Source organism: Triticum aestivum, chromosome 2D (genome assembly GCF_018294505.1).
Source record: "Triticum aestivum cultivar Chinese Spring chromosome 2D, IWGSC CS RefSeq v2.1, whole genome shotgun sequence".
NCBI lineage: Eukaryota > Viridiplantae > Streptophyta > Magnoliopsida > Poales > Poaceae > Triticum > Triticum aestivum.
The window spans coordinates 13,650,594-13,663,512 of record NC_057799.1 but is presented as its reverse complement, the minus strand read 5'-3'; the positions used below and the strand labels follow the sequence as shown (position 1 = coordinate 13,663,512).

Sequence of the window (12,919 nt, the reverse complement as noted above, 5' to 3'; positions counted from 1 at the left end):
GGGTCAAGTCAATCACATCATTCTCCTAATGATGTGATCCCGTTTAATCAAATGACAACTCATGTCAATGGCTAGGAAATATAAACATCTTTGATCAACGAGCTAGTCAAGTAGAGGCATACTAGTGACACTCTGTTTGTCTATGTATTCACACAAGTATTATGTTTCCGGTTAATACAATTCTAGCATGAATAATAAACATTTATCATGATATAAGGAAATAAATAATAACTTTATTATTGCCTCTAGGGCATATTTCCTTCATTTGCTTCTGCTTCTTCAGACTCCTCGCGGTGGCAATAAGCCTTCTATGGAGGTTCTCTTGCTCCAAGTGCCTTTCCGGGATGATGTGTGCATCGTCGTCCGGACTATTCTCCTCTCCGGGGGCAGGTTGGTGAGCTTTATCTTCGGCGTCGTCGTGATCGGGCAGCGGCTCCGTACTATGTTCGCCGTCCGCTGGCTCATCCTGCTCTGTCGCTAGGTCCATGTGGTCATCGTTTCCTCTGGAGTTGACCGGGGTATTATTCTTTCTTGCGCTGTTATCGCTGTTTTTGCCGAGGCGGGATTTGGAGCGGCGCCTACGCCGTCGCTTTGATTGCTTCTCGAGGGAACTATCCTTCGCTGCATCCTTCCGTTCCTCATCATTGTTTTCTTTGGGTGTATCCACCATATATATATATCGTGTGATGAAGTGGCTGTCCAGCGCCCTGTGGGCGGTGGTTCCTGTTCCTCTCCTGCATCGTCGTCCATACCGTCGATGTCTTAGGAGTCGAAATCAAGCATGTCGGTTAAATCGTCAACAGTGGCTATTAAGTGGGTGGTGGGTGGGGAACGAATTTCTTCGTCGTCCGCTTCCCACTCGAGCCGGACATCGTTCGGCCGAGGGTCTCCTAACAAGGAGAGAGACTTTAAAGAATCTAGCACGTCGCCCCAGGGTGAGTGCTGGAAAATATCCGCGGAGGTAAACTCCATGATCGGTGCCCAATCAGATTCGATAGGCACTGACGCAGGCGGTTCGGAGCCCGTGGCCGGGGACGAATCCAAGAGTCCGGCAACACAGGTCTCATAGGAGGTGAAGTCAGTATTCGGCTCTATCGCCACTGAGTGTGCGGCCTCCATGGCGGGGTCCATCCACCCGTCCTCAGACGGCGTAATCTGCTCCGGATTAAGGGTCGGAGTAACCACAGGTGCGATCTCCCATACACCGTCCAACGGCAGAGCTAAGTCATGCTCGTCGTAACTGTGCGGCGCACCTGACATGGGCTCGAATCCGTCGAAGATCAAGTCTCCGTGGATGTCGGCAGTATAGTTCAAGCTTCCAAACCTGACCTGATGGCCAGGGGCGTAGCTCTCGATCTGCTCCAGATGGCCAAGCGAGTTGGCCAGCAGTACGAAGCTGCCGAATACGAAGATTTGTCCGGGGAGAAAAACCTCACCCTGGATCGCATCGTTGCCGATGATCGAAGGAGCCATCAAGCCTTTATCGTGATGGCACAGTGGAACTCTCAATGAAAGCACCAATGTCGGTGTCAAAACCGGCGGATCTCGGGTAGGGGGTCCCGAACTGTGCGTCTAAGGCGGATGGTAACAGGAGGCGGGGGACACAATGTTTACCCAGGTTCGGGCCCTCTCGATGGAGGTAATACCCTACTTCCTGCTTGATTGATCTTGATGATATGAGTATTACAAGAGTTGATCTACCACGAGATCGTAGAGGCTAAACCCTAGAAGCTAGCCTATGATTATGATTGTTGTTGTCCTACGGACTAAACCCTCCGGTTTATATAGACATCGGAGGGGGCTAGGGTTACACAGAGTCGGTTACAGGGGAGGAGATCTACATATCCGAATTGCCAAGCTTACCTTCCACGCAAAGGAGAGTCCCATCCGGACACGGGGCGAAGTCTTCAATCTTGTATCTTCATAGTCCAACAGTCCGGCCAAAGGATATAGTCCGGCAGTCCAAGGACCCCCCTAATCCAGGACTCCCTCAACGGGAATTCGTATTGGGCCTTAATGGGCCATACGGGAAAGGAGAGAAAGGCCTCAAGGGTGGTCGCGCCCCTTCCCCATGGACTGGTCCGAATTGGACTAGGGAATGGGGGCGCCCCCTTCCTTCCTTCTCCTTCTCCCTTCCCTTTTTCCTATTCCATGTGGGAGGTGGAATCCTACTAGGACTAGGGAGCCCTAGTAGGACTCCACACTTTGGGCGCGCCCTATGAGGGCCGGCCTCCTCCTCCCTCCATCCTTTATATACGTGGCCAGGGGGCACCCCATAGACACAACAGATATTGTTCTTAGCCGTGTGCGGTGCCCCCTCCATCATAATTCACCTCGGTCATATCGTTGCAGTGCTTAGGCGAAGCCCTGCGCCGGTAGCTTCATCATCACCGGCATCACGCCGTCGTGCTGACGAAGCTCTTCCTCGACACTCTGCTGGATCGTGAGTTCGTGGGATGTCACCGAGCCGAACGTGTGCAGATCGCGGAGGTGCTGTACTTTCGGTACTAGGATCGGTCGATCGTGAAGACGTACGACTACATCAACCGCGTTGTCTTAATGCTTCCGCTTACGATCTACGAGGGTACGTGGACAATACTCTCCCCTCTCGTTGCTATGCATCACCATGATCTTGCGTGTGCGTAGGATTTTTTTTTGAAATTACTACGTTCCCCAACAACATGATGGTTGCGTACATTGTCTGATTTGTGAGACTGGCCACGCATGGCATGATCATTTGGTTGCATGCTACTATTATGTCTGTCATGGCTGATATTGTGTAAGGGCATCTTCAAAGCGAAACCTTAAAACTTCACTATATGTTCAGATCATAGTTGTATGATGCTGGAATTGCACGATTGTATTGCTTGAGCCTCATAGGCATATATATAGAAGTACATGATCATCTTGGAGTATGTACAAGGCAACGTAGAGTAATATCCTACACTATCCTAGCTTTCCTAATAATCATGATACTCAACATCCCCCACGGTCAAAACGGTAGCGACGCAGATGGTGAGACTGGAGAATAATCCGAAGGTAAGCTGACGGACACCCCCTCCCCCCATTTGTAACGGTCGATGCATCGTGGAAGTCGTGGCTGGAGTGGAAACCGACGAGTTTGCTCAAGCAAGGCGGTAGCCCTTTGTGCCGACGTCGATTTAGCCAAGAATGTAGGGCGGTGTAGCCGTTGTTGAGGTAGCCGTGCGAGGGACGCCGTGGTCAATGTCGAGTCGGGGTGGCCGGTGTCGAGGTAGTCGCCGGGGACCGTGAAGAAGAGCGGCGGCGGCGTCCTGGGGAGCGGCGGCAACGGCTAGGTCAGAAGCGCGACGATGGTGCTCGAAGTAGGCGAGGAAGAACCCGACAGCATGACGAGGACCGGTGCGGACGGTGGCATTCCCGCGCCTAGGGAGGCGGCGCGACGCATACCACGTAGAAGTCGACACGCGGGGACGGCGGAGTGGACCGCGCGCCGCGATGCTTCGGCCCGAAGGGGCGATGCTGCGGCAGCGCACAGGTCGGGGCGACGACGGGGAAAACCTCAGGGCGGTTGCAAGGACCGCGTGCCATGCTCGCTACGGCCCGACGGGGTGAAGCAGCGGCAGCGCGAGAGCCGGTACATCCTCGGGGACGGCCAGGAGCGGACGGCCTCGGGGCGGCGGTTGACCGACGGCCGCGGCACTACGGCCCGAAGGGGCAACGCAGCGGCATCGCACGGGTTGGTGCAACCATGCACGGGAACGGCCTCTGGGCGACGGCAGGGACCACGTGCCGCGGTGCTATGGCCCGAAGGGGCGGCGCAGCGGCGGCACAGATCAGTGCAGCCATGGGGAGAAACACAGGGCGGCGGCGCTGCGGCCCGGGGCGACGCATCGGTAGCCCGTTGCTCGATTGGTGGTGGGGCACACTGAACTCGGGAACAAGGCGGTGATGGCCAACGTGCGGATGGCGGCTGGCCCTGGCGGGCCTACTCGGCGTGCGTGGGCGCTGGGTCAGAGGAGAGGTCGGCTGGTCGCACCGGGCTTGAAGTAGAGGCGCGCGAGGGTCGACGGCGGCGGCAGGCGACGCAAACCGATCAAGTATAGATTGAAAAACCAATCATATGCATGGTCCCTTTGCTCTTTCTCTCCTACCAACCGCACATGCATGGTTCTCCTCTGCTCTCTCTCCTCCCAATCGGACACTAAATCACAAATATCCCACCATATGCATGTTGTTCATCTACCTTTTTTCTTTCCAACCAGATACTTTATAATTAGCATTGGATGGCTCCCTCTCGCATCATGTCTGTAGACCACATTCAGACATAAAAACGGATATATACCAAAGACATTAACGGATTAGCTTTGAAGACACTGCGAGGCAGATGACAGTAGTAGCGGAGCCAAGATTGGCTCATGACCCAAGCCAACAGCCTAGCTACAATGCAGTAACAGTGACAAATAGTGTTTTCATCTACAATAAAGGAACCAGCAGACAACTGTCCCTGTGCCAGTCGCCACCGTTGTATGACAGGAACCGCAAAGAACATTTATATTACTAGCAAAACGGCTCGAGTGTTACAATACGAGAAAAAAAATCATTATCTCTAAAGGCCATGACAATATTTTGCCGCATCACCTGTAACATTTTATTCAATTTCATTAACATTTTTTTAATACACAGACTTTTAAAAAATTCATGAACTTTTTTTATTTCCCAATTTTTTTGAATATGCGAACATTTAAAAAAAATTATGAACATTTTAGGAATCCACAAACACTTTATGATCTATTGAACATTTTATTTAAAAAACTCGTTTTAAATTTTTTGGAACTCTTTTAAAGTAGCAAATTATTTAAAGGAGAAAAAACGCAAACGTAAAAGAAAAAAGAAAATAAAATAATGAATTTATAAGCAAGCCACCCGCACATGGGCCGGCCAAAACGGGTCCGTTGCGTCTTCTTTCAGTGCGCAGAGTGCGGCATTGATGGGTAATATTTTGTAATTTTGAGGACAGTTTATGTGACGTACCGCCAGAAGCACCGATGACTTTATTATTAGGTATAAATTCCTAACACTGAAGACACATCATGGATGTCCTGAAATAAATATAAAAAATACAAGCACGAATATCAAGTTTAGCAGTTGAACCCTCGCGAACTAGAATATCACTGCCTTTCTAACCATTTAACCATGGATTGATTCGTGTGTATGATATTTTTTTTGAGAGGTTCGTGTGTACGATGTTGAAGATTGAGCCAAGGTGTCGTACATGTAGTAGTTTGGTTTCACGTTACCTTCCGCAGGTTTTAAAAAAAATGTTTAGTTTGTATGCTCATTGTACGATGTGGTTATGGTTTACGGGATTACTAAATTTCAGTCGACTAAGGCTTAATCAAGTCTTAGTCGATCCTATATTTATGAGATCTTACATGGTGATCCATGCAAAGTTTTTGTTTTTTCTTTCTTACATGTTATGTCACATGACTTAAATTTGGTTAAGTCTCGGTCGACTAAGACCTAGCCACATCTTATGGTTTAATGAACCACATGCGTGATGATTTTTGCAAAAAGAGAGGAAAAAAGGAAAGCTGTGAAGATCTTACCTTGCTCGTGCTCCCCATATACATATCCCGTACCCCCCAAGCCACATAGCACGATCGAGCGTAAACTCACATTCTGGCTGCTGCTCCGGCGATCAAAATGAGTCTCCGATGGATTTATCTTTGGTGGATTTGCTCGGATCTCGTTGTTGTTCGTCTACGTTCGAATTCATGTGTCTTTGGATTGGATCCTTCTGATCTACGTTATTCTTCATCGATGGCGGTTGTTGTGCCGGTGCGTTGGTCCTATGGGGCCTTAGCACGACGACTTCCCGACTGTCTACTATAACAGGTTGTGCCCGACTCCGGCGATGGAGGGGTGATGACGGCGGCGCACCTTCGGCTCGCTTCAGTCCTTGTAGTCATCGCTAGGTGGTCTATGAATCTGGATGTAATTTTTATTATTTTCGGTGTTCGTTATACTACCATGATTAAAGATGAATAGATTGGAAGTTTTCTCGGAAAAAAAAATGAAAGTTGGCCGCCTCGGGAGCCTAAGACCGCGCACCCGACGCCATGGGACCTGCAGTGTATCACCATGGACTACATCCAGAAGGGCGTCGTACTGCCTAAGCCTCCGTCCGGCGTGCACGCCGTGGAACACCTAGCATCGTCCTTCACGTGCGCCGTGGGCCGCTTTTTCAACAACAACGTCTTCAGAAAAAGAACAACGCTCAAGTATCATCCTTGCCAAATCTAACCAGTGAAGGCCAAAACATGGGTTTTCATCTTAAAGATCATGTCCTCTTAAATTCAAGCAATGCCTTCAACAAAATAAGGACAAAACGAAGGTCACCATGGTACATCGTAGCGGTGGCTGAGGGAGGAAGGTACGGCCGCCAACATCCTAGTTTGGAACGCTCCAACAATCGCGCACTGTCCTCAAGGTCCGCCGTTCTCGTCCGTGGCTGTAGAATCACTCGGTGAAACGTACTTATCGGCTTGGCCTTCCCTTCGGTTTATGCCCCCTCACGGCAGTCACCTTGTAGAAGTTATGTGTGCTAGCATGATTGGAAGGGTTTTGAACTGAAGACCTCGTGAGCCCGAAGTATTTCAGCGCTCTTATCTATGCATCTCGTATGTTGTGCCGAGTGTTTTGCAATCTTTGAACATCTAAAAAGGCATATGAATCTTCTAGAGAAACAGGCATCGTGCACTTCACTCGCTTGGTATTTCGTCACGTCTCTTCCTTCCTTTTTCAGTTCCCCGCAGCCGCAGGCCAGAGGCCGCTTCGCTCGTTTGCTTCTCTCGCCGTCTCCTCCTCCAGTCCTCCTCCCCAGTTCCCACCCCCTCGACGATTCCTCGGCGATGGGCGGCGCGGCGGCGGCGGCGGGCGCCGCCAGGTGGATCCAGCGGCTGAGCGCGGCCAGGATCTCGACGGAGGCGCTGGAGCGGGGCCAGAGCCGCGTCATCGACGCCTCCCTCACCCTCATCCGCGAGCGCGCCAAGCTCAAGGTCGCCCTTCCCTCTCCCTTTTTTTCTCGTTTCTCCGCTCCCCGTCTCCTGCAACCACCGTGGCGTCGGATCGATTTTCTCTGCATATTCCATTCCATTCGGCGCGATTCGAATTGCACGCGCGCCACTGAGTGACTGACTGACGAAATAGAAAAAGGTTTCTACTTTTTTGGGGGTGGAGAATCAACGTCCGTGTCAGTCCGAATCGAATCGACTCGTGTCCTTTCCTTTTTCTCGAATCTTCTTTTATCATTATTTTCACATCAGCTGATGAGATTGCAAGTTCTTATCCTCTCAAAGCACGTGATTACTACTCCCTATTGTAAACTATTATAAGCAGTTTGCAGAGGGAGTACTAACTATCTTCTGAAGAAGTTAAGCCCCCTTGGTACACTGCAATTTGGTCAGCCTGCCATTATCAAAATTTAAACACCAGATACTTCAGAAAGAAGCAGGGGAGAACATTTTAGAGCAAACAGGGGAGAACGTTTGTACCATCTCTTCTGAGATGGGGAAATGCACACACTAATACAGTAGCAGACCTATTGTCCCACATCACAATTCTGTGAATTTTGAAGAACACCTGGATTGGACTGAAACATTTTTAGTCTCAGCATTAAGAAACACCATCTGCTATCTTTCAATAAACTGTTCTCGGGAGTTGTTTGGTACTCATGTGACGATCGAGTCTTTTGGGGACTAAGCCTAATTGTTTTATTGAGACTATAACTAGCAGTAAGATATGGTCAAAGCTGGTCACATGCACATGGCCTCAGTTGAGCCTTTTTTTGATCAAAAGGGGTTTCCCCCCACCCCACTTTTTATTAAAGCGGGGCACAGCAAAGCCCATAGACTGTTAACAAGCGTTCGGGTTTACCAAAGGTGGCAAACCAGAGAGTATTAAGCACCCCTACATCGCAAACACATATAATTTGACCTCAAGCATCAACCCGAATGGGCCTTCAGCACGCTCCCGCCTCGGGTCCTCTTCGAGCACGCTCTCAGCTCCCAGCCCAGGCGATCCTGAGTAGCTCGCCTCTTCGTCGGTCCAGGAGTCCAGGAGTAGGAGGCAGCGTCGGAGCAGCACCGATTGGTCGCCCTTGCACAGGATCTTCCATTGATGTAGAGATGAGCTGATCCGCCCCAACACCGCTCGGGTACTTGTCCATGGCATCCCCTGGAAACACATATCGTTACGCATAGTCCAAATCCCCCAAATGGAGGCAACACAAGCAATGTTAATCACAGATCTTTTGTTATTCAGCTTCCAAAAGGAAGATAGTTCAGTCATATTTTTTGGGATATTAAAATCAAAAGTATCAGCCACATCAAACCAAATTTGCTTAGCTACCACACAATCGAAGAATAAATGGTGAACAGTTTCATTTTCATTACAAAACAAACAATTCAAGTCCTCAACCACCCTTCTTTTGCTTAAGTTGTCCCTGGTGAGAATTTTGTTATTATAGGCTAACCACAAAAAGACCAAGTATCTGTTAGGAACAACAATTTTGCAGTTAAGCCTTTTCTCAGCTGGAATCTAGCACCTTCACACTTTACTCTGGTGTTCCTTCTTTCAGGCAGCTGGTCTATTATATAGAACTTCTGTACTAATACTACACCTGAAAAAAGGGAAAGGGAGTTGGGCAAAAGTTATATTCAAATAGTAACTTTCTCCTGCTTCTTTTAGGAAATGCTTGATTTGTTCAAATTTATCATTTGACCACAAGGCTTGTTGATAGTTACAACAGTCGTGCATTCCTACCAGGTGATCTAATAAGTGAAATGGGACAGTTTGTGAGCAGGTTATGACAGCATGTTAGGATACCACACACATATGAGTTATGAGAATTCTACTAGTCCTAGGTCCTGACTTTAGTCATGCTTGGATGTAGGGAGAGTTGCTGCGTGCTATGGGTGGTGTCAAAGCTTCTGCGACACTCTTAGGAGTACCCCTTGGGCACAACTCATCTTTCTTGCAGGGGCCTGCATTTGCGCCTCCTCGCATAAGGGAGGCCATTTGGTGTGGAAGCACCAACTCTAGCACAGAAGAAGGTAAATTTAATATTATCAAAATGCTAGTACCTTGTACACAAGATACATTTATCAAAGAAACAATCATGAAGTTCTTGATATGCAGGCAAAGAATTAAATGATCCAAGAGTGCTAACTGATGTTGGTGATGTCCCCATACAAGAGATTCGTGACTGTGGTGTTGAAGATGACAGATTGATGCATGTAATCAGCGAGTCTGTCAAAACAGTGATGGACGAAGTAAGTTATATATTACATTAGAATGTTTGATTCAGAAATATCATTTCAGAATATCCAAGACATTCCAGTGCTGTAGTTAGTATCTTATTTTAGAATCCGGCTAAGTTTGTGATAACTATTTTCATGAGCTAAGCTGGGGATTTGCTTCAACAAAGCTGAAAGCTACTGAAGCAGAATAAATTTGGAAGATCTTCACATATTTAACTATGACACATCGTTGTATAGGACCCTCTTCGGCCGTTGGTCTTAGGAGGCGATCACTCGATATCTTATCCAGTTGTTAGGGCTGTGTCTGAAAAGCTTGGCGGACCTGTTGACATTCTTCATCTTGACGCGCATCCAGATATCTATGACTGTTTTGAGGGGAACACTTACTCACATGCTTCTTCATTTGCAAGAATAATGGAAGGAGGTTATGCGAGGCGACTTTTGCAGGTAACTCTGTTTTTTCATGTCTGAGTTTTGAATTCCAAATGAACCATGGGTTACTACTGATTGAAGTTCTATCTCCTTTTTCTTGTTCTTTCTCAAGTTTAAATAAAACAATGTAAGTACGGAATATGAATATTAAGTTGTGTAATTTATTCGTTGCAAAACATATTATGAAGATTAAGGTTGAAATAATGGTCATAGGCCATTAGAAAGTTTTAGAAGTACTTATTTTTTATTTTTTGTGCTGTCCCTGGACTAACCTTTTGGTGCCCTGTAGTCAGTAGTGTACAATTCTGCTTCTATCCTGCTTCCATGTCTTCACTTTGATTTTGATGGATTTTAGGTTGGACTTAGATCAATTACTAAAGAAGGACGTGAGCAAGGGAAGAGATTTGGTGTGGAACAGTATGAGATGCGAACCTTCTCCAGGGATCGGGAGAAGCTTGAGAATCTGGTAACTCAATCTAACATAAACCACAGCAGTCAATATTGATATGTCCTACTATGATTTTGTTCTTCCTATTAATGTCATTTGGGAGTATTATCTACCTCAGGTGGTATTCAAAATCATAATAGACCAATCTTTGCTCATTTTAATTCAAACTAATATGCAGTAACCTCGTTTTTCCTTCTTGTATTCCTTTGGTGGAATGCTTCATCAGCATAATGATATGAATTCCTTGAACTGTTTTCCTCTATTATTTTGGGCAGAAACTTGGGGAAGGTGTGAAGGGGGTGTATGTCTCCGTCGACGTGGACTGCCTCGACCCGGCATTCGCTCCTGGTGTCTCTCACATCGAGCCGGGAGGCCTCTCATTCCGCGACGTTCTCAACATCCTCCAGAATCTGCAAGGCGATGTCGTCGCAGGAGATGTGGTGGAGTTCAACCCACAGCGTGACACGGTCGACGGGATGACGGCTATGGTCGCCGCAAAGCTGGTCCGGGAGCTGAGCGCCAAGATCTCAAAATGAGCAGCGGCAGTCAGGACCGAAGCAGCAAAGAGGATTTTCAGCCACAGTGGTCGTTGATCTTAGTTCCTGCCAATCATTCATTTGTGCCACGTTTGTCTGACAATCTTCTATAAATAAAAATCAGGCTGCAAAACGTCTTCGAATTCGGTATGTGCTATGTGGTATTTGTTGGTTCTCCTTTCACATGGACGCATCCGAGATTAAGCTAGTAGGTGCCTCGTAGTCGATAAGAACATTGTCTCTCGCACAAAGAATATGTCTAAAGGTTTGAAATAAATTAAAAAATCAAGGTGTGCTTGTAGTCGTTGTTGGATGGTTCGCGGACATGAATGTAATTTTTGTTATTTCTGTGTTCCTTATACTGCTCTCCCCTAATGAATTGATTGAAAGTCACCTAAAAAAAGCAGGGCTGGGGTATATAGGCGGGAGCAGATAAGATAAGAGATGGTTATATTGAAGCACACGCTCGTGCTCCGCGAGGCATGCTTTGTCACACATGGGCGAATAAAGGCCTCCCCACAATATATACCCCTCATTCGAACCCACACAAGACGCACGATCGAGCTCAAACTCACATTCTCCGTTCGGTGATCAATGGAAGACGGCGGTGTGCAGATCATCTCCCGGCGCATGGTCAAGCCGGAGTATCAAAAGAGCTCACTGCCGCCGCCGGAGCCAGAGACCGTCCACCTGACGCCATGGGACCTGCGGCGGATCACCGTGGGCTACAGCCAGAACGGCGTCCTCCTGCCAAAGCCTCCGACCGGCATGCACGCCGTCGAACACCTCGCGTCGTCCTTCGCGCGCGCCTTGGGCCGCTTCCACCCCCTTGCCGGCCGCTTCGCTCACGCTCCCCGTCGGATGCCGGACGCGGGTGAAGGGTATCCCGCAGGCATACATGGGCAACGCCTTGACAAGTGTGTGCTTCAATATAAACGGCAACGACTTTGGGTGGGGCAGGCCGGTGGGCGTCCGGGGGACAAGGAGGACGGGTTGATCACGGTTTTCGAGGATGGCGGAGGGGCCGGGGGCATGGAACTGGAGGTGTGCCTCGCTCCTGACGTTCTCGCCAGGCTCGTCGCCGACCAAGAGCTGATGAGCACGTCCGTCTAGGACTAGGAGGGCAGAGATGATGGCTGCGGATGGAGCTTGGCGATGGAGGTGCGTGCCTCGCTCCTGATGCCCTCGCCGACGGAGGGTCTGGCTCCCGTGCTTTATTTTCTTCCTTTTCATATGTCGTGTCTGTGCTGTAGTAATAATTCTGATGCCCAGCCCAGCATCAGGTTGCACTTTCGAGTCTGTTGTGCATACTAAAACAAGCTCGGCGTCAAGTTTCGATCAGTTTGTTGCTGTAAAAAGTAAAACACGTCCCGGTTCTCTCCAACTTTTTTGAATCTGAATGCCTCTGCTAAGAGTTTACTCGATGTGTCTGCATATTGGCCGGAAGAACAAATTAAGCAGAAAAAGATGAGTTAGCTAGCTTTCATCCTGATGTCTGTGAGAGGACGAGTCTCCTGCATGCATAGTCTTGGCTTGGCTGCCTGAAGAAGATTTTTTTCTTTTCTTTTTAAATTTTTACACATGTCTAATTTCTCTCAGTACCGAATGTACATTTTTAACGCACACATTAAATATTTGATAAACTTTTGATATTTTCAAATACATTATGGACATTTTTTTATTTAACTATTTTCAAAACTTTTTTGAATACATGGTAATATTTTTCCAAATACATGTTATAAATTTTATTAATGAAAATAAACATTTTATCAAACTACAAGAACACTCTTTTACATGGTTCAACATTTTTAAATTTGCATACACTTTTTTCAAACACATGTCACGTATATTCTGTTAAGGTTATGACACAATTTTTTACAACACACAAACTTTTTTTAAATTGTACAAATAGTGTTCGCACTTTAAAATTTTGTTCAGGTTTCAGAAAAATTTTATGTTCCAAAAAGTGTTTGCACTTTAAAATTTGTTCTGGTTTAAAAAAATGTTTATGTTTCAAAAGGTGTTCTCTTTCTGAAAGTTGTTGGTTTTTTAAAAGTATTCGAAATTTTCAAAAACGCACTTTATAAATTGTTCGAAGATTTCAGAAATAAATACGTTTTCAATACTTATTTTCTCCTAAAAAAGGTTTTCAAAGTTCGACGCTTTGGTTTCAAATCAGGTCAACCCTGCCAGGTCCCAAG

At 47.4% G+C, this 12,919-nt stretch overlaps 1 protein-coding gene across 1 annotated transcript; it reads left to right on the top strand.

Annotated features, from left to right (window-relative positions):
* Positions 1–6,737: 6,737 nt before the first annotated feature.
* Positions 6,738–10,868, top strand: LOC100859948 (arginase 1, mitochondrial). Its single transcript, XM_044473886.1, has 6 exons — positions 6,738–7,040; positions 8,936–9,095; positions 9,181–9,314; positions 9,540–9,749; positions 10,090–10,200; positions 10,458–10,868. Exons 1-6 carry the CDS (start codon positions 6,894–6,896, stop codon positions 10,716–10,718), a joined length of 1,023 nt encoding a protein of 340 aa, XP_044329821.1. The 5' UTR covers positions 6,738–6,893; the 3' UTR covers positions 10,719–10,868.
* Positions 10,869–12,919: the final 2,051 nt, after the last annotated feature.